Below are 19,430 nucleotides of genomic sequence, written 5' to 3'. Positions count from 1 at the left end.
GCGTGTGTTTTACCCATTGATGCACTGCTCATCAAACTTTTGTGGTTTAAAGAACTACAAATGGCCTGAAGTGAAACAGAAGTAGTTTGTTTGAGTACTCGGGATTACTTCCTCCCTGCTGTGTACCATGACCCCTGTACTTGTACACATATGTATTGTGTGTGTGTGTGTGTGTGTCACTGACTGTGTCCTCTGTTCTCCTCTGCAGTGTGAGCAGTGGTTTGCAGACACACACCACACAAACCCCCCCCTCTCTCCCGCCCCGCCCGAGACTCGAGCGAGCGAGCGAGCGTTGCTTTAGAAAAACGGACGGGTAAATATGCTCCTCCCTCCTTCATCATCCATCCATCCATCCTATTGGCGTTTAACACCCACACACACACACACACAACATACACCTTCTACCTGCCCTGCTTCCACTCTTGTCATTTTCATCCCTCGCTCCAAACACGTCGCCGCCTCTCTCTGTATCTGTCTGTCTGTCTTCTGTCTGTCTCTCTCTCTCTCTCTTGTCTGTTCTGTCTGTCTCTCTCTATCTCTTGTCTGTCTCGTCTGTCTCTCTCTCTCTCTTGTCTGTATCTCTCTCTCTCTCTCTCTCTCTCTCTGTCTGTCTGTCTCTCTGTCTGTCTCTCGCTCTCTCTCTGTCTGTCTCTGTCTGTCCTCTCTCTCTCTCTTCTCTCTCTCTCTCTGTCTCTCTGTCTGTCTCTTTCTCTCTCTCTGTCTCTCTTTCTGTTCTCTCTCTCTCTCTCCTCTCTGTCTCTCTGTCTCTCTCTCTCTCTCTATCTATCTCTCTCTCTTCTCTCTCTCTCTCTCTCTCTGGTCTTCTCTCTGTCTCTCAGTCTTGTCTCTCTCTCTGCTCTCTTGTTCTGTCTCCTCTTCTCTCTCTCTCTCTGTCTCTCTGTCTCTTCTCTCCTCTCCTCTCTCTCTCTCTCGTCTCTCTGTTGTCTCTCTGTCTGTCTGTCCTCTGTTGTCTGTCTCTCTCTCTCTGTCTCTCTTGTCTCTCTCTCTCTCTTCTCTCTTTCTCTCTCTCTCTCTCTCCTCTCTCTGTGTCTCTCAGTCGTCTCTCTCCTCTGTCTTGTCTCTCTCTGTCTCTCTCCTGTCTCTCTGTCTCTCTCCTCTCCTCCTGTCTCTCTGTCTGTCTCTCTCTCCTCTCTGTCTCTCTTGTCTCTGTCTGTCATGTCCTCTGTCGTCCTCTCTTCGATTCGATCTACCTGTCTCGTCCTGTCTGCTGTCGTTCTGTCTCTCTGTCTGTCGTCTCGTACTCTCCGTCTGTCTCTCTGTCTCGTCTGTCTGTCTCTCTGTCGTGCCCTTTCTTCGATTCTCATGCTCTGACTCTCTTTCTCTCTGTCGTTGGTCTCTTCTTCTCTCTTGTCTTCTCTCTAGCTATCTTAGTTCTGCGTTCCTGTCCTGTCCTCTCTATCCTCTCTCTCTTCTCTATATGTATTCTCTCCTTGTTTCTCTCCTGTCCCTCCTCTCTCTGCTCTGCTCCTTCTGTCTCTATATCTGTCTCTTTTCTGCTCTCTGTGTACTCGTACTTCTCTCTAGTTCTGTCTTCTTCTCCTCCTCTCTCCTCTCTTTCTCTCTCGTCTCTCTCTCTCCTCTTCTCTCTTCTCTCTCTCTCTCTCGTTTTGCAGCTATGGCCCCCGTCATCCCTCCATCACGACCTTTGACCTCCCCTTCATTTCCACACACACCTGTAAATGCTGCATCACCCTTGTCGCTTCTTCGCCGCCTCCTTGTTCATGTGACTCTGTTTCATCAGCTGATTGTTTCCTGTTTGTTGCTTCAGGTTGAGTCTCAGAGAACCAGGAAGTTGATAGTTTGTTACTTCCTCAACATGCCAGCGCTATGCACTGCATAGCATCTGCCTATGTTAGCCGTTAGCTACTATGCACTAGCTCCAAACCCGCTGGACCCTCAGGTGGTTAGCTTGTGTTAAGCTGGTAGTTTGTTTTCAGCTGGTTAGCGTGTTTGACTTCGCTTTGTTTAGCTTTCTTAATAGCTTCACTTCTTTTTAAAACATATCACTATGCTACTGTTGCACTGACGACGTTAGCTAACATAGCTAACTGTATAGCTTACCTATAGCTACATTGCTTATGTTGTCCTAAAGTAAACATTAGCTAAGTTAACTACTGACGATAAAGCTAACATTAGCCTAATTGTAACCTAAAGCTAACATTAAGCTAATTGTTACCTCTAAAGCTAAACATTAGCTAAATGTTAGCACTGACGATTAAGCTACCATTAGCTAATGTACTCAAAGCTAACATTAGCTAATGTTGCGCTTTAGGTAACATTAGCTAATGTAGCTTTACCATCCAAGCTAACGTGAAATTAGCTCAGTTTTAGCGCAGTTTTGCTACCGTTGCGCTATGTTTCTCAACACATTAGCTTATATTAGCAGTTAGCGTGTTAGCCTTTTCCCAAAACTAGCGAGGTCCATTAGCACTAGCTTTCAAACCAGCTGGATCCTCGGTGTCGCTGTGTTAGCTTTGTTGTATTAGCTTTAGCTCTCCTGCTGCTGATCAGTGTTCCATCATGAACGTCTGTAGGACCGCCTCGTGTTATGTTGGTCTCAGAGCTGTGCTCCAACCCGGTCCGGTCCAGCTGCTGAGCCCGTTCAGTTAGCATGCTAACGGCAGCGGTTAGATGTGTTAGGCTAATGCTATCTGTCGGGTTAGCTCCGCGGGACACCATGGACACTAAACGCGTAACACAAACTGGGAGGTGAGGCGTTTGAGGACCAGGACAGCGAGGGTTGAGTGGCATCATGGGAAATGTAGTGTAGTGTTTGTAGCCATGCTGGCCTTAAGTATTAATGTGTAACATCGAGTAGGTTACGTGTACGGTAAGACCAAGGGCTGCACAGATTCTTAAAACTTTGGAATGAGTGTGTGTGTGTTCATCTGTGAGGAGACAGACGCGAGGAGGGGAATCTGCGTCCTGATTGGCTGAGAGCTGTCAGACATTTCCACGTGAGACTGTTCAGTGATTGGGCTGAGACTCCCCCCTCCCCTCCCCCCTGGCTGGTGGTATGCCGTTCCTACAGTTAGGCTGACACGCCGTCGATGCTGATCTCAACACTTTATCACGCCGGGTCTAAACTCCACTGTGGTGTGTGTGTGTGTGTGTGTGTGTGGTGTGTGTGTGTAGGTGTGTGTGTGTGTGGTGCAATGCAAAACACCACAAACAAACACACACACACACACACACACCCACCACACAAACCAGTCAATCTTAACCAAAACTGTAGGGTGGACAACAAACGGAGCAAGGACAGAAGCGCACTGAAAGACAAGATGATGCAAGCAGGAAAGGGAGGGAGATTGGCCAAAGTCTGTGGACACTCCACCAGAACTACGTCAGTTTTAGACAGTCTGTGAGTGTTACGATGGTCTCTCCCTCTCTCTCCCTCTCCCTCTAGTCCTCCCCCTCTCCCCCCCCTCTCTCTCTCTCTCTCTTCTTCTCTCGCTCTTATCTCTCCCTCCCTCTCTCTCTCCCACTTCTCCCTTCCTCTCCCTCTCTCCTCTCCCTCTTTCCCCTCTCTCTCGCTCGCTCTCTCCCCCTCTCCCTCTCTCTCTCTCTCTCCCTCTCCCTCTCTCCCCCCTCACATGGGGAAGCAGCTAAGCGCTCTCTTGTGACTCCCTGAGTGTGAACTTCCTGTTGTGGTGGAGACAGAAACATTTTTTCTCTCTGAGTTTGAAACATTCGAGTGGCAGGAAACAGGATCCAACACGTGCGGCCATTTTGGCTCTTTGCCGTGCACCGTGTTAGGCCTTGTTGTTGTTGTTGTTGTCGTTGTTGTTGTTGTTGTTGTTGTCGTCGTTGTTGTTGTTGTTGTTGTCGTCGTTGTTGTCGTTGTCGTCTTCGTTGTTGTCGTTGTTGTTGTCGTCTTCGTTGTTGTTGTTGTCGTTGTCGTTGTTGTCGTTGTTGTTGTCGTTGTTGTTGTTGTCGTTGTTGTTGTCGTTGTTGTTGTCATTGTTGTCGTTGTTGTTGTTGTCGTTGTTTCTCTACCTGCTGCAGCAACAAGTTCATCCAACTAATTAGCTTCAGATGCTAGCACAGTTAGCATACTAATAGCATTAGCAGGTCGAGGCTCTGTCTTTGGTGGCTAACGTAACGTTAGCTTAATGTTACGTTAGCTTAACTTTAAACGTAGAGATTAACACTATTACGCAATAGCTGTGTAAAGCTAATTAGCCTCAGCTGCTAGCATCTGCACCTGAGGATTGTCTTCAGGTGAACACACACACACACACACACACACACACACACACACACACGCTGATGAACACTCCCAGCTCTGGTTGCGTGTCGGCTGGTTTAAAAAAATGTTGCCTGGAATCTGGTTTTCCCTGTGTGTGTGTGTGTGTGTGTGTGTGTGTGTGTGTGTGTGTGTGTGTGTGTGTGTGTGTGTGTGTGAAGCCATTTTGAATGAGATGAATGGAGGGATAGATGGAGTAAGAGCGACAGTTAGGAGGAGGTAATAAATAGCCAACATATGGTCACCGGATCCTCTCCTCCTCCTCCTCCTCCTCCTCCTCCTTCACCCATCTCCCCCATACATCCCTCCATCCCTCACCTCGTGTCTCCACAGCTAAACACAGCCTGTTAGCCGACACTCTGAGGACTCGTTCAGATATCCCGCCTCGCAAAGAGAGAGTGATATAAATATAAACGGAGAGAGAAAGAGGAAGAGTGGAGGCTGAGGCGTGCGGGGCAGTTAGCTTTCTGCAGCAGGTGTCACTCCTGTCAGTTTGCCCCTGGCTTGCTGCCCCGTGGGGCTGTAAATGATGCTAGCCTAAGCCTGCTAACGTTACAGCGGGGTTCACTGTTGGTCCAAACGAAGGCAGAACATAAATAATAAACCAGTTTATCATTTATTAAGACAAGAAGAACTAAAACTTACACTCGCATCCAGCTGCTAGCCCGACTAGCAGCGTTAGCTAATAGAAAAGTTAGCAAAGATTTATTTTAGCGTTGTGCTAAAGGCTACACGTTACAGCTAGCTTGTAAAGATCGCAACTCTGCTAACAGTGTGCTAACACTGTGCTAACACTGTGCTAACACTGTGCTAACAGTGTGCTAACACTCTGCTAACAGTGTGCTAACAGTGTGCTAACAGTGTGCTAACACTCTGCTAACACTCTGCTAACACTCTGCTAACACTGTGCTAACACTGTTAAAAGATGGCTAGCAGAGTATAAGCCAATGCCAGACAAAGCTAGGTTATTAGCTTTAAAAGTGGCTAGCAACAGTAGCATCAGTACAATGTATTCTAGTTAGCTTCAGATGCTAGCATTACTTTTTGTTGAGTTGTGACCTTTAGCCTTACTTGGTTTATTACTGTGTAGGTTTGCTAACTTAACGTTAGCAATAGCATGAGTAGCTTCAATTACATTATCAGTTTAGTTTGTTTTTAGTTGTTTTGGTCAATAAATCAACACGTTAATCATGCTACAAGATTAATTAGCATGTTGTTTTTTCTACATTTTGTGAACATATTGAGGAACTATGTATCGTAGCCACAATGCTAACTAGCTGAAGAAGGCTGCTGAAGTATGCTACGTAGCATGCTAACACAGTATAGTAGCTGTAGGATGCTAAAGGCGGGGCTGGTGTTTTTACTTTCAGTCACGTGACAGAAACTTGAAGCTCATCCCGGCTGTGACTCACATTTTACGTCCCAGCTGTCGCGTCACATGACGGGAGGCGGGATCGGAGAGGATTTATGGGGTTCAGGTGGCGGGAAACCTCCATCCATCCCTCCATCCCTCCACCCCCCTCCGCCCTCCGTACTGACTGTCTGCGCCTGGGTGACGTCTTCACACAGGTGCTGCTCAGCAGGAGGTTCATGTCGGGAAAGTGTTGACCTCCACGTGACTGGAGAGAAAGCTAACGCGCTTCAGCTAGCCTAACAATAATAATGATAACAACAACAACAACAACAACAACAACAACAACAACAACAACAACAACAACAGCAACAACAACAATTCTGTCAGAAAGTTCATTAAAATAAATAAATCTTCACTTTAACATCACAGCTGTTAGCTTTAGGCTAATCCCTAGGTAACGTGGTAACCGTGGCAACAGTGCTTCCTGTTTTTCTTCCTCTCCGGGTCTTTCGAAGGTGGATTTGAACGCAGCCGCTCTCCGCGTCGTCGTGTTGGTGAGTGTCCGTGTTTTTGTTAAAGTCACCATTTAAAACAGGAAGTAGAGTTCAGTTTACTTCCTGTAGAAACAGTCAGACGGGGAGGAACTCGTCGTGGATGTTGATTGGCATTTACAGTAGCCAATAGCGAGTGTGCGTTACACCCCCAACCACCATGTGTTGCGGCTAGCGCTATGAGCTAGCATCGAACACAGCGGAGCTGAGTCAGTTCAGTTAGCTACACGGCTAACAGAGCTAACCACAGTTAGCGCTTTACTGCTGATCAATGTTTACACCAAGTGATGGGAGCTAATGTTAGCAGTGAGCTAATGTTAGCAGTGAGCTAATGTTAGCAGTGAGCTAATCTTAGCAGTGAGCTAATGTTAGCAGTTAGCTGCATTAGCTTTATTTAAAAACTAGTGAAATCTACAACATACGTTTATATTTTCAGTTAGCTATGTTAGCGTTAGCGAGGTCCTAAACATTAACTGATGTTAGCAGTTAGCTATCCTTTTGTGTTAGCTTAGCTTTAGCTCTGCTGCTACGTATCAGTGTTCCATCATAAAGTCTGCAGATCACCTCGGTTCTGTCACGTTAGTCCCTGTTGGTCTCAGAGGCTGAGCTCCAACCCGGTCCGGTCCAGCTTGGTTCTGTTAGCATGCTAACAGCAGATTCAGTTAGCAGTTAGCTAGTTGGTGAAGAACACCTGAAAACACTCAAAATGGCCGCCGGGGTCACATGTTGTTGTAACCATCCCGACTGAGGAGGAGGAGGAGGAGGAGACACAAGCACTGTGGACGGAGAGACAACTTTTCCATCACACACACACACACACTCTCTCACTCACACACACACACACACACACACACAGGCTCCCACATGGTGACCTTTTTTTCTGCTTTTGCATGGATGTGCAAGAATGTCAGGATGTCAGCGCTGTGTGTGTGTGTGTGTGTGTGTGTGTGTGTGAGAATGATGACTGGGAGCAGATGCAGTAACATCAGCTATCACACACACACACACACACACGGTCATGTTTACACTCTGCAGACACGTTGCCCGTTTCCGTGAGGCGCTAACTTTTCGTGAACGTTAGCCGTTGGTTTCACGGGATGAGCAGTAGGTGGCGCCGATTCACCGAGTCGGATGGTGTCAGGAAACAGGAAGTGAATTAGACGTGTTTGTTTCACGTGAGGAGCCATGAGAGCTGTGAGGAAACAGCTCAGCAGTCATGTGACTTCAGTGTTCGCTACGTCACAATGCCAGACAAAGCTAGGCTATTAGCTCTGAAAGCTGCTAGAAGCACAACTGATGTTAGCATCTTGTTAGCTTCAGCTGCTAGCATCAATACTGAGTTAGCTATTCTAATTAGCTTCAGCTGTTAGCATCAATACTGAGCTAGCTATTCTAATTAGCTTCAGCTGTTAGCATCAATACTGAGCTAGCTATTTTAATTAGCTTCAGCTGTTAGCATCAATAATGAGCTAGCTATTCTAATTAGCTTCAGGTGTTAGCATCAATACTGAGCTAGCTATTTTAATTAGCTTCAGCTGCTAGCATCAATACTGAGTTAGCTATTCTAATTAGCTTCAGGTGTTAGCATCAATACTGAGCTAGCTATTTTAATTAGCTTCAGCTGTTAGCATCAATACTGAGTTAGCTATTCTAATTAGCTTCAGCTGTTAGCATCAATACTGAGCTAGCTATTTTAATTAGCTTCAGCTGTTAGCATCAATAATGAGCTAGCTATTCTAATTAGCTTCAGGTGTTAGCATCAATACTGAGCTAGCTATTTTAATTAGCTTCAGCTGTTAGCATCAATAATGAGCTAGCTATTCTAATTAGCTTCAGGTGTTAGCATCAATACTGAGCTAGCTATTTTAATTAGCTTCAGCTGTTAGCATCAATAATGAGCTAGCTATTCTAATTAGCTTCAGCTGTTAGCATCAATACTGAGCTAGCTATTCTAATTAGCTTCAGGTGTTAGCATCAATACTGAGCTAGCTATTTTAATTAGCTTCAGCTGTTAGCATCAATAATGAGCTAGCTCTTCTAATTAGCTTCAGATGCTAGCATCAATACTGAGCTAGCTCTTCTAATTAGCTTCAGGTGTTAGCATCAATACTGAGCTAGCTCTTCTAATTAGCTTCGGATGCTAGCACGGCTACCTCTTTGTGATTCACAGTTAGCTTTACTTGGTTTGGTATTGTGTGAGTTGTGTCAGTTTAGTTTGTTACATGCTACGTGACTGTTTAGCATGTTGGTGTGTTGTTATTGAGGAAATATGTGTCGCTGAGGTGTGCTACGTAGCATGCTAACACAACATAGTACCTGTAGCTCCTCCTCCGTCTGTTGCCATTTGTTTCAGCAGTGCTGCCTGAGCACTTCATCAGCCAATCACAGCCTGTGTGTGTGTGTGTGTGTGTGTGTGTGTGTGTGTGTGTGCCTGTGTGCATGTGTGTGTGTGTGCCTGTGTGCACGCTTAAGTCAAACGATGCTAATGTAAAAAACAATCTGTGTGTGTGTGTGTGTGTGTGTGTGTGTGTTGATGCACCTGCCACGGCCATGTTACAGTTTGTCATGTAAGAGCAGTGATACAAGGAGAGGTCAGTGGAAACACACACACACACACACACACACACACACACACACACACACACACACACACACACACTGCCAGTTGTCAGCAGTCACTCGCAGAGCTCCACTCGTCCTCTCCTCATCCTGTCTTCCTCCTCCATCTTGTTGTCCTGTTCAGTGTTGTCGCCGCTAACGTTATCTGAGCGTTATCTGAACGTTATACAATGATCACCACGATACACGGCCAAGCAGAAACCTCCTCCACGTCTGTGGACTGCAGTTCCTCTAACGTCCACCTGAGGCTGGCTCCAGAAGTGAGTCAGTCTCCATAAGTCCCCATGTCCAAATGTCCAACTTCACAGCAGAAATAAACATGTTTACAGCCTGGTACAAAAAACAGTTTTGGTCTCTGTAGCTAATTTCCCCGTTCATGACAACTGTACTGAGGGTGAATTTATATACAACTCACCTGTTCACATTATATTAAGGCTTAAAGTTATGCAGGGTTAAGAGCGTGGACGCTTTGACTGACAGGTCACAGAGCTGAAGTCACACGTGTCGAGGACTGAACGTCAGAAACTTTGTTTTTAAAGTCGACGTACGAGCTGTGTGTGTGTGTGTGTGTGTGTGTGTGTGTGTGTGTGTCGTCTGTTTGTACACACACACACACACACACACACACACACACACACACACGAGGCCTCCCTCTGAGCTGGAGGAGGAAGTGGCCAGCTCTGGAGAGCGTCTTCCTGTGGGGGCTGCCAAACAGGAAACAGTAATTAGCTCTCTTCTTCTTCTTCTCATCTCTGTCGTACGTTTTCACTTTCGTCTCTCTCTCTGTCTGTCTCTCTCTGTCTCTCTCTCTGTCTCTCTCTCTCTCTGTCTCTCTCTCTATGTCTCTCTCTCTCTGTCTCTCTCGTCGTCGTGGCGACTGTGTCCAGTTTAGTGACATCTAGTGGTCATTAGCTTTGAAAGCTGCTAACGTAGCCGTAAGCATGCTAACGTAACGTTAGCGTAGCTCTCTTTATTATACAAACTAAAGCTAATTAGCTTCAGCTGCTAGCATCCATACTGAGTCATGAACATGCTACCTGACTGTTTAGCATGTTAGCAGTAGATCACAGTGTGTAGGTGAGCATGTTGATGCTAACACAGTTAGCTTCAGATACAGATATTCTGTAAAACTACGTAGCTTTAGCTCATACAAGCTAAGATTAGCGACCTAAGGCGAGCTAAGAAGCTAAGCTAATGCTAATTGGTTTGTCAACAAAACACAAACAGTTAGCTGTTAGCAACTAGCTTCAGATTCAAACGTGAAGCTGCAAAGCCTGATGGGAATTAGAAACAGCTGATCGTACCGCCGTCAGAAAGTCGGCGAGTTCGTCTCAAAGTTTGTGTCTCTGTTTTCCAGCTGTCATGGAAGCAACAGAGGAGCAGCGAGAGGAGGTGAAGGAGGAGGAGTCGGAGCTGACGGAGGAGAACACGCACAGTAACCTCAAAGGTTCGTACAGACGCTCGCTCAGTTTGACGTGTCACGGCGTGAGAACGCGTTTACAGCCTCAAATGTCACCACGCAGCGATCAACGGAGTGACGGAGGAGGCCGCCAACGAAGGAGACAAGCTACAGAACGGAGACCGAGGAGGAGGAGGAGGAGGAGGAGGAATCATGGGAGCTGAAGGAGGAGGAGATCTGTCCTCCATCAACGCCATGATGTCAGCGGTGATGTCAGCAGCAGGCACCATCAACGGCGGAGATCGAGAAGGGAGCGGAGTCACCTCGGCCAACTCCTCCGCCGGGCCGTCCCCGAGGTGAGTCCCTGAACACACCGCGGACACTGACTTTGATGTTGTCATGACGACCGCTAACACTCTGTCCCACTCTGCTTTATAAGCCCCTCCCCCAGCAAGTCGCTCTCGGCGGCCATGAGAGCCCCGCCCGGCCGCAACGCACGACGCAACCAGGTACACACACACACACACACACACACACACAGTTTGAGCTGTAGGTGGCGCTCCCGCGTCTCCTGTCCTCGTCTCCTGTCCTCGTCTCCTGTCCTCATGTGCTACATTTGTCCTACCTCCCATCATGCATTCAGCATTCCATGTCACGTCATCACTTCCTGTGGCTGAAACAGGAAAAGGGAAGTGCTGCTTGTGTGTGTGTGTGTGTGTGTGTGTGTGTGTGTGAGAGACTGATTGGCGCCACCTACTGCTCATCTTTTGATCCGTCTCTTTATATTCTCATAACGTTAGTGGATGGTTAAAGTTTGTGACGCGTTTAGATGGAGTGAGTGTGAGAGTGTGTGTGTGTGTGTTTGTCTGTGTGTATATTTATGTTGTTACGTCTCATGTGTGCAGGACACCAAAGACGACAGCTCAGCCTTCATCTGCCCGCTGTGTGACAAGAACTGTCAGACTCAGCACCAGCTCACCATGCACATCAGACAGGTGAGCACCTGAGACACACCTGAGACACACCTGAGACACACCTGAGACAGACCTGAGACACACCTGAGACAGACCTGAGGCTGCACGACACAGCCTGCTCAGTCACTCTGACATACTCTGTTATATTGAAATAACGTTGGTCTAACAGTAAAATAACGTTGGTCTAACATTGAAATAACGTTGGTCATGTGACGTCCTTTATCTCGTGTTGTTACTGACACGTAATGAATTGTTCAGGTGTCATGTTTCTTAAAGGGACAGCGCAGGGAGCTTTAGGTCACTTCAGACTGATGATATGTTTGTTTTGGAACGTTCTGTCAACGCTACAGAAACGTTAGGGTAACTGTCTGAACGTTCCTCTGCAGCACAACGCGGACACAGGAGCGACCGACCACTCCTGCAGCATCTGTGGGAAGTGCCTGAGCTCGGCCTCGTCGCTGGACCGACACATGCTGGTCCACAGCGGGGAGAGGCCGTACAAATGTAACATCTGTGGACAGACCTTCACCACCAACGGCAACATGCACAGGTACACACACACACACACACACACACACACACACACACACGCACACACCATGTGACCTCAGGCAGAGGAAGTTGATGTTTAACATGGTCCCCAGTCAACCATGATGGAGCTGGTCGTGTGTGTGTGGGTGAGGGTTACACAGGAAGTGGGAAGACGAGTTTAAACCATTCATCTCCACACACACACACACACACACACACACACACACACACACACAGAACAACGCCCAGTCATTTATCAGTGAAGTCCAGCCTCCATCATCAGACTCAACGGTCTCTGCAGACGTGTGTGTGTGTGTGTGTGTGTGTGTGTGTGAGTGATCTTCGTTGACCTCTGAGCCCGGTCCGGTCCGGTCTGCTGAGCCCGGTTCTGTAGGTTCAGATATATGGTGTTGTTGTGTGATGAAGCTCTCGGCGACACAAAGACTGTTCAGTCGGTGGTGGTATGAGGTGTGGGCAGGAAGGAATGACTGTAGGCGGAGCTGAATGTTTCCTGTCATCACGGCTGGACTCAGTCTTCCTTTGTCTGTCTCTACTTTTCAATAAAGTCACAATAAAATAACGTTCACGTCACGTCCATCCAAATCCTCGAGCATGTGAGAATGAAGAATCCTCTTTAGATCCGACTGCTGAGTAAACGGATCATCCAGGCGTTCTGCGCTGAGACGTCAGGGTCGGACTGTTAACGAGTTCTAAAAGTCTGAGTCAAATTACTGAACACACAACACACAACACGATTTACAATGCAAACTACAGACAGGAGGACAGGCTGCTGGAGGAGGAGCATGAGGAGGAGGCCTGTGAGGAGGAGAGGAGAGGAGGAAGAGAGGAGGAGGAGAAGAGGGGAGGGGAGAGGAGGAGGAGAAGAGGGGAGAGGAGAGAGGAGGGGAGGGGAGGAGTGGAGAGCGGAGAGGAGAGAGGAGGGGAGGGGAGGAGTGGAGAGCAGAAAGGAGAGGGGAGGAGAGAAGAGGAGGAGGGGAGAGGAGAGAGGAGAGGAGGAGGAGAAGAGGGGAGGAGAGGAGAGGAGGAGGAGAGTTGGATGTTCGTTGATAGAAAGAAAAGTTGAAGCTGTTTTGTAAAAACCTGAAAAGTTTTGTTGCCAATGAAGGAGACATTTAGAGTCTCCTGCTTCCTTCTCCCCTTTCTCCTCCTCTCCTCTCTTTCCTTTCCTTGTTTCCTTTCCCCTCTTCCTCCTCTCCTCTGTCCTTTCCCTTCCTTCCCTTTCTCTTTTCTCATCTCGTCTCCTTGTCTCCTTAGTTCATCGCTCGTTTGTTTATCGTCGTGACAAAGGGCCGCGTTCCAAACCAACATTCTGTTTGTACGCTTCCTCTCCTTATTCCCTCGTCTCCTTAACTGCACACACACTTTGGTCTAAATTTATCCCTCGTCTCCTTAACTGCACACACACTTTGGTCTAAATTTATCTCGCGTGTGTGTGTGTGTGTGTGTGTGAGTGAGTGAGTCGTGAACAGCTGACACACACACACACACACACTCTGTAGGATTGTGTCTCTGCTGACTCTGCAGGTTTCCTGCTCTCTGATTGGTTGGTTTCTGGGGTCACAGTCCACTTTAAGCCAATCAGACTTTGCTCTCTTGTTGCTCCGCCTCCTCCTGTTTACCTTCAATCACCTGATTGGTTAAAAACAAACTGCTTCCTGTCAGCTGGTCCCAGATCTGCTGACTCTGTCAGGACCTCTTATGGGCGTCCAGCCTGCTGCCTGTTGGGTCCTATTAATAGACCTCCTCCTCTGCTGCTCCTTCACCTCCTTTCTCCTCCTCTGCTGCTCCTTCACCTCCTTTCTCCTCCTCTCTGGCTCCTTCACCTCCTTTCTCCTCCTCTGCTGCTCTTCCTGCTCCTTCACCTCCTTTCTCTTCCTCTCTTCTTTCCTTTCATTCCTCCCTTTCCTTTCTCCTTCATCTCCTCCTACAATGTGTCCTCTTATCTCCTTTCCTTCCTCCTTCCCTCTCCTCTTTCTCCTCTGTCCTCCTTCTTCTCTCATTTCCTTTCCTCATCTCCTCGCCTTTCTCCCCTTTCTCCTCTGTCCTCCTTCTTCTCTCGTTTCCTTTCCTCATCTCCTCGCCTTTCTCCCCTTTCTCCTCTGTCCTCCTTCTCTCGTTTCCTTTCCTCATCTCCTCCCCTTTCTCCTCTGTCCTCCTTCTCTCGTTTCCTTTCCTCATCTCCTCCCCTTTCTCCATTGTGTCGCTACTTTCCTTTCCTTCCCTCTTCTCCTTATCTCCTCATTTCATTTCCCCTTTTCTTCTCCTCCCCTTATCTCTCCTCCTTGTCTCCTCTCCTCTCTCCTTTCTTTCCTACAGTTTCCTCTTTTCTCTCGTCTCAACTTCCTGTCTCCTTGTCTCCTCTCTCCTTCTCCTTTCCTTTTCTCTCCCCTCATCTCCTTGCCTCCTTATCTCTTTATTTCTTCTCCTTCCCTCTTTTTTCATCATCATCTTGTCTCCTCCTTTAATCTCCTCTTTTCCTTTCCTCGTCTCATCTCTTCTTGTTTCCTCTCCTTCAGTTCCTCTCTCTCCCCTCCTCCTTTATTTTCTTCCCTTTCTCTCTTCTCCTCCCCTCATCTCTCCTCCTCGTCTCCTCCCCTCTCTACTTTCTTTCCAACAGTTTCTTTTTTTCTCTCCTCGTCCGCTCTCTCCTTTTCCTTTTCTCTCCTCATCTCCTTATTTCATTTCCCCTTTTCCTCACCCTCCACTTTCTTTGTTGTCACGGTAACGAGAGAGGCAACTTCCTGCCGTGACCTCATGGCTTCCTCTTCTCTCCGCCGGCCTTATAAGGCCATCACACCGCTGGATCTGTAATTATGTGATAATTAGTGTGTGTGTGTGTGTGTGTGTGTGTGTGTGTGTGTTTCCATTCATACTCAAACTCCCATAATGCCTTAGCAGTTTTTCCGCCACACCAGCCTGGTGTCAGAGAATTGATTAAATGTGACCATATTTAATTAATGAATTATTAATTAGTTCTAATTAGAGTCCCTCGTTATCTTCGGACGTTGTCGTAGTTAACGGCGTCCTGCTGTCGACTCTAACCCTCCCAACGACCTTTCGTCTCTCAGACACATGAAGATCCACGAGAAGGACCCGGCCAGCGGCCTGCTTCCCGTCAGCCCGCCCTCCCCGACTAAACGCCGCCGTCCGTCCGTGAAGAGGAGGCAGGAGGAGGAGAACGGCGAGGAGCCGCCCAGCAAAAAGGTAGAACCCCCCCGCCCGCTTCCTGCACGTGACGGCGAACAAACCGGTGACGATGTCGGCGTGTTAACGTGTGTGTGTGTGTGTGTGTGTGTGTGTGTGTCGGCGTGTTTTCAGGTGGTGGAGGACGCGGCGTCGGAGGAGTCGGTGACGGCGGCTCGTGGAGCGGAGGAGGAGCTGCTGCCCTGTCCGATCTGCTTCAAGACCTGCAGCTCCAGACTGGAGCTGGACGCACACATGGACGCACACCCCGACACCGCACTCAGGTACACCTCCTCCTCCACCTCTCCACGCCGCCAGCGTTACTCTGACCTAGTCTGAGTCTACATTTGTTGTTCCCAGGTTTACAAGCAGACAAACACTCCTCATGATGTAAGAGTAAACATCTTCAATAAGAGTCAAAGGAACAATGTGTAACTTTGTGACAGTGACACCTGGTGGTTAAACATGGTGCTGCAGCCGTCTGCTCCACAGTTGAACTTTGTTTGTGTCCGATTGTTGGAGAGAGAAGCAACACGTCGCTTTCTGATTGTTACGTTAGCGTAATAAACTCCAGAAGAAACATCTCACACAGCAGTGTGAACTTTAGGTTCAGTCAGCTGATCGTGCGTCTGCGTAACTTCATGTCACATGTAATGTTTCCAGTCTTTATGCTAAGCTGAGCTGAGCTAACCCAGGCAGGGAGTCGAACAGAAGGAGGGAGGAAGGGTGAAGGATGGATGGAGAGGTTAATAAGTCACCACTAGGAGAGAGAGAGAGAGGACGACTTAATAAGTCACAGGGAGGAGGAGGAGGGAGGTTTCAGGACGCGCTCGGCCGGGCCTCGTTGCCATGGCGACACTTGCCACTCATCCCAACGAGAGTCTGTCACCGTGGCGACAACACTGCTCACAGCTTGAGTTCAAAGTTTAGACTGTGTTTGTGAAGAGTTTTTGTACCCTAACTCCTGTTGTTGTTCATTCACGGAGGAGGAGGAAGGAAAGGGAACATAGGAGGAAAGGAAAGAAGGATGGAGGACTGGGACAAAGCCTATCTGTGAGGAAGAAACAGAACAAAAAGAGAGGAAGAGTGCAGCAGGCGGCGCTGAGCTCGTTATGGAGGAAGGTGGGAATATTTAGCTGTAAATCCTCTAATGAGCCCGTAAGAGGATCGAGGGAGGAGAGAGGAGAGAGGAGGAGGAGGAGGAGGAGGAGGAGGGAGCACTGAGAGGAGTCACATTAGTTCAGCTGGCAGGGAACACGGCAGCCTAACGAGGTGGTTTTCTTGCTGGGTTTGGCTCCCGGCATCCCAGTGTTTCCATCATAAAGTCTGTAAATCACCTTGGTACTGTCACGTTATTCCCTGTTGGTCTCTGAGGCTGTGCTCCAACCCGGCCCGGTCCGGCTGCTGCTGTTCTGTTAGCAGCAAATATATTGTGAATAAAATCTGATCCAGTTTGAATAAAGTTCTGAAGCTGTGCTCTTGTACAGTAATCAGTGAGGCCCGGACAGAGATGACAAACAGGAAGACAAATGCATTAACCGTTAACGTGTGCTCGTAGGTGTGACCTCTGCTGCCTGTCTTTCCGAACCCACCGTGGTTTGTTGCGTCACAATGCGGGCGTTCACAAGCTGCTTCCCCAAGACCCCAGCGGCCGTCCCTTCATCCAGAACAACCCTTCCATCCCCACCGGCTTCAACGACCTGGCCTTCATCGACTTCTCCTGCAAGAAGTTCGCTCACATCGCACAGGTATCGTCGCAGGACCCACACCCTGATTATACTTCCATTTTTATGGTCAATATTTCATCGACTTTTGCTTTTCCCTCCAGGTCTGGTGTGAGACGAACCTTCGTCGCTGTATCAGTAAGTTTCATCGGTTTGTCTGCGATTGCTGTGACAAGGCGTTCCCCCTTCGCTCCGCCCTGGACCTGCATAAAACCAACTCGCACCCTGAGAGTCCTGCCACTGTCGCGACCACCGCCACAGCCACGGATGCACAGGAAATGGAGGAGGAGGCAGATGATGGAGAAAACAACAGTCAAGATGTTGAGAAAGGGCTCCAGCCCTCAGAGCAGGCCAGCTTCCTCGAAGGTTTGGGTCTTCAGCACATTTCTAAGGTGAGCTTTGGGCAATATTTTTCATCATCACAGATAATGTTTGGTAAAACGATCACGCTGCAGCGATGTACCTGTCCGCTGATGGATGCCGGCTCTATTTCTCAGGTGAAGTCTGGTCCCACGGACGATGAGATCCATCAGGCCCACCTTGACAGCATCAAGGTGATTCATGTGGAGCCACCGTCCTCCAGCCTTCCCCAGGAGCCGGCCTCAGCCTACCTGTCCGGAGGTCTGGGGCTGACTTTGGGGCTGGGTATGGGTGGTCTGACGGCCCTCAGCATCCCCCTGCTGGAGGCCACTGGCTCTGCCTCTGCCCTGCAGGGCCTCTCCCAGAGGGAGGCCCTCAGCCTGCTCTCCCTGCAGCCCTTCCAGACTGGCTTCCTCTTGCAGCCCGACGGGGGCGCTGCGACAGGTAGTTCGGCCTCGTCTGGCGTCAAACCCGGAGAGGCAGGTGGAGCCGGGATCATGGAGCTGGCAGACATCCAGCAGATCCTCAAAGTGGCGAGTGCAGCGCCAAACCAGATGGGACTGACCCTCCCACCTCTGGCCAAAGCTCCAGGATTTGCTGGAGGTCAAGGTAAGTGTCAGCTCGAGCCGGGACGGGCGAATCAATCATAGTCAATCCATACATCCCTTTCTTAAACTCTGTTTCTCCCTCCTCCAGGTCAAGTCCAGGGTCAGAAGGCAATGCCACCATTAAAGCCCAAACCTCCCATCACCCCTCGCTCCAGCCTCACAGCGACGACTCCTCCCCCCCTTCAGAGCTCCCAGCAGGCCTCACTGGGCTGCATCAGCCCCAGCCTGCCACCTCCCACCCCGACCCTCTTCAAAACGCCCTCTTCGTCCTCTTCGTCATCCTCTTCAGCTGGGAACGGCGGGCAGTTGGATGGAGAGTGCATGGGTGACGCTCACACGCCTTTGTCCGAGTCCCCGCCAGCAGCACACGAGGAGGCGGGGCTCAGCGGGAGAAAGCCAGGAACCAAAGGAGGAAACAACGCCGGCTCGGCTAAAGGCTCGTACCCGTGCCGATTCTGCGACCAGGTGTTCGCTTTCTCTGGTGTCCTGCAGGCTCACATGCGCTTCCACCTCGGCATCCTCCCCCACCAATGCAACATCTGCGACTACGTGGCTCCGGACAAAGCCACTCTGATCCGACACCTGCGGACACACAGCGGCGAGCGACCCTATGTCTGCCGAGTCTGCCATTACCCTTTCACTGTCAAGGCCAACTGCGAGCGCCACCTCAGGAAGAAGCACGCCAAGACCTCGAGGAAGGACATCGAGAAGAACATCAAGTACGTCACCTCCACCACCACGGCGAACATCGCCGCAGCGATCACTGCTGCAACGACCCCCACCCAGGACACGGAGACGGGCTGCACCGGAGCCGAGACCACGTGCCGGTATTGCGGCGAGGACCTGAAGACCTACCGGGCGCTGCAGATCCACCTGCGCACGCACAATGGCTGCCAGAGGAAGCCGTTTGAGTGCCGGCGCTGCGGCGCCGCTTTCCTGGCCAAACGCAACTGCATCCACCACCTGCTGAAGCAGCACCCCGAGGTGCAGGAGAGGGAGATCGAAGAGCACATTGCCACGCTCCTGCCTGCCACCGTGCCCGCCACCACAGTCGCCTCTGGTCGGGCCGCCGCGGTGAATCAGATGGCGCTGAACGGGATCGGCCAGCCTACGATTCCGGGGCTCCAAGCAGTGAAGGTGGAGGAAATGGCCAACGTGATTTTTCCTACAGAACTGGACCAGCCGCTGGACTTCTCTGCCAAAGGTCGTGGATCTGGCAGCCAGGCGGGGTCTCCTGGGGTCAAACTGGAGAACGTCTCCCCCAGCTTCGACTGCTCCGCCCTGGACCAGCCCATCGATCTGTCCATCCCCAGCAAGAGGCAGAGGAGGGAAGCAGCGAGCACCGGAGAGAAGAGGGAAATCAAGACGGAGCAGAGCAGCAGCAGCATCATCGAGCAGCAGCATGCTCAGGCGTTGTCGAGGGAGGAGAAGGCGGCGAGCGCCTTGCCTCCTCTACACCCTCACCCCCAACTTGGCTGCTACCAGCTCCCGCCTGGATCCACCCCGCCCCCCGCCTCCCTCCCCAACCTCAACAACTCCACACGAGCCCAGCGCCTCAAACCCCTGCTGCCCAAACCGGCTTCCTCCACCTCCTCCTCCTCGCCCTCCACTGCCCTCAAGGAGCTCCCTCCTCTGGCTTCCATCGCTCAGATCATCCACTCGGTCTCCGGAGCTCCAGACCTGCTGAAGAGAGAGGCCGTTGCGCTGGAGGGCAAACCCCAGGCAGCTGTGTCTTCTTCTCAGGCTGATTCTGCTGCAGACACCCCGGGACCCTCCACTGCTCTGGAGACACAAAGTGACGACACGTCCGAGGGATCATCCAGGTATGTGAGGTCTCAC

At 49.9% G+C, this 19,430-nt stretch overlaps 1 protein-coding gene across 4 annotated transcripts in view; it reads left to right on the top strand.

Annotated features, from left to right (window-relative positions):
* The window catches only part of rreb1a (ras responsive element binding protein 1a), a 50,111-nt gene that overhangs the window by 22,455 nt on the left and 8,226 nt on the right, over window positions 1-19,430 (top strand). For 3 of the 4 annotated variants that reach the window (XM_019270070.2, XM_019270066.2, XM_019270067.2), the window contains 11 exons: window positions 10,149-10,238; window positions 10,315-10,546; window positions 10,630-10,699; window positions 11,096-11,185; window positions 11,551-11,714; window positions 14,785-14,920; window positions 15,035-15,183; window positions 16,458-16,647; window positions 16,728-17,015; window positions 17,121-17,592; window positions 17,680-19,414. In XM_019270070.2, the coding sequence (XP_019125615.1) occupies window positions 10,149-10,238; window positions 10,315-10,546; window positions 10,630-10,699; window positions 11,096-11,185; window positions 11,551-11,714; window positions 14,785-14,920; window positions 15,035-15,183; window positions 16,458-16,647; window positions 16,728-17,015; window positions 17,121-17,592; window positions 17,680-19,414 (3,616 nt within the window). Of the gene's footprint in view, window positions 1-6,055; window positions 6,176-10,148; window positions 10,239-10,314; window positions 10,547-10,629; window positions 10,700-11,095; window positions 11,186-11,550; window positions 11,715-14,784; window positions 14,921-15,034; window positions 15,184-16,457; window positions 16,648-16,727; window positions 17,016-17,120; window positions 17,593-17,679; window positions 19,415-19,430 lie in introns of those variants that run through there. The other variant, XM_019270069.2, reaches the window with a different exon arrangement.

Source organism: Larimichthys crocea, chromosome XXIII (assembly GCF_000972845.2).
Source record: "Larimichthys crocea isolate SSNF chromosome XXIII, L_crocea_2.0, whole genome shotgun sequence".
NCBI lineage: Eukaryota > Metazoa > Chordata > Actinopteri > Sciaenidae > Larimichthys > Larimichthys crocea.
This window is presented reverse-complemented; position numbering and strand designations above follow the sequence as displayed.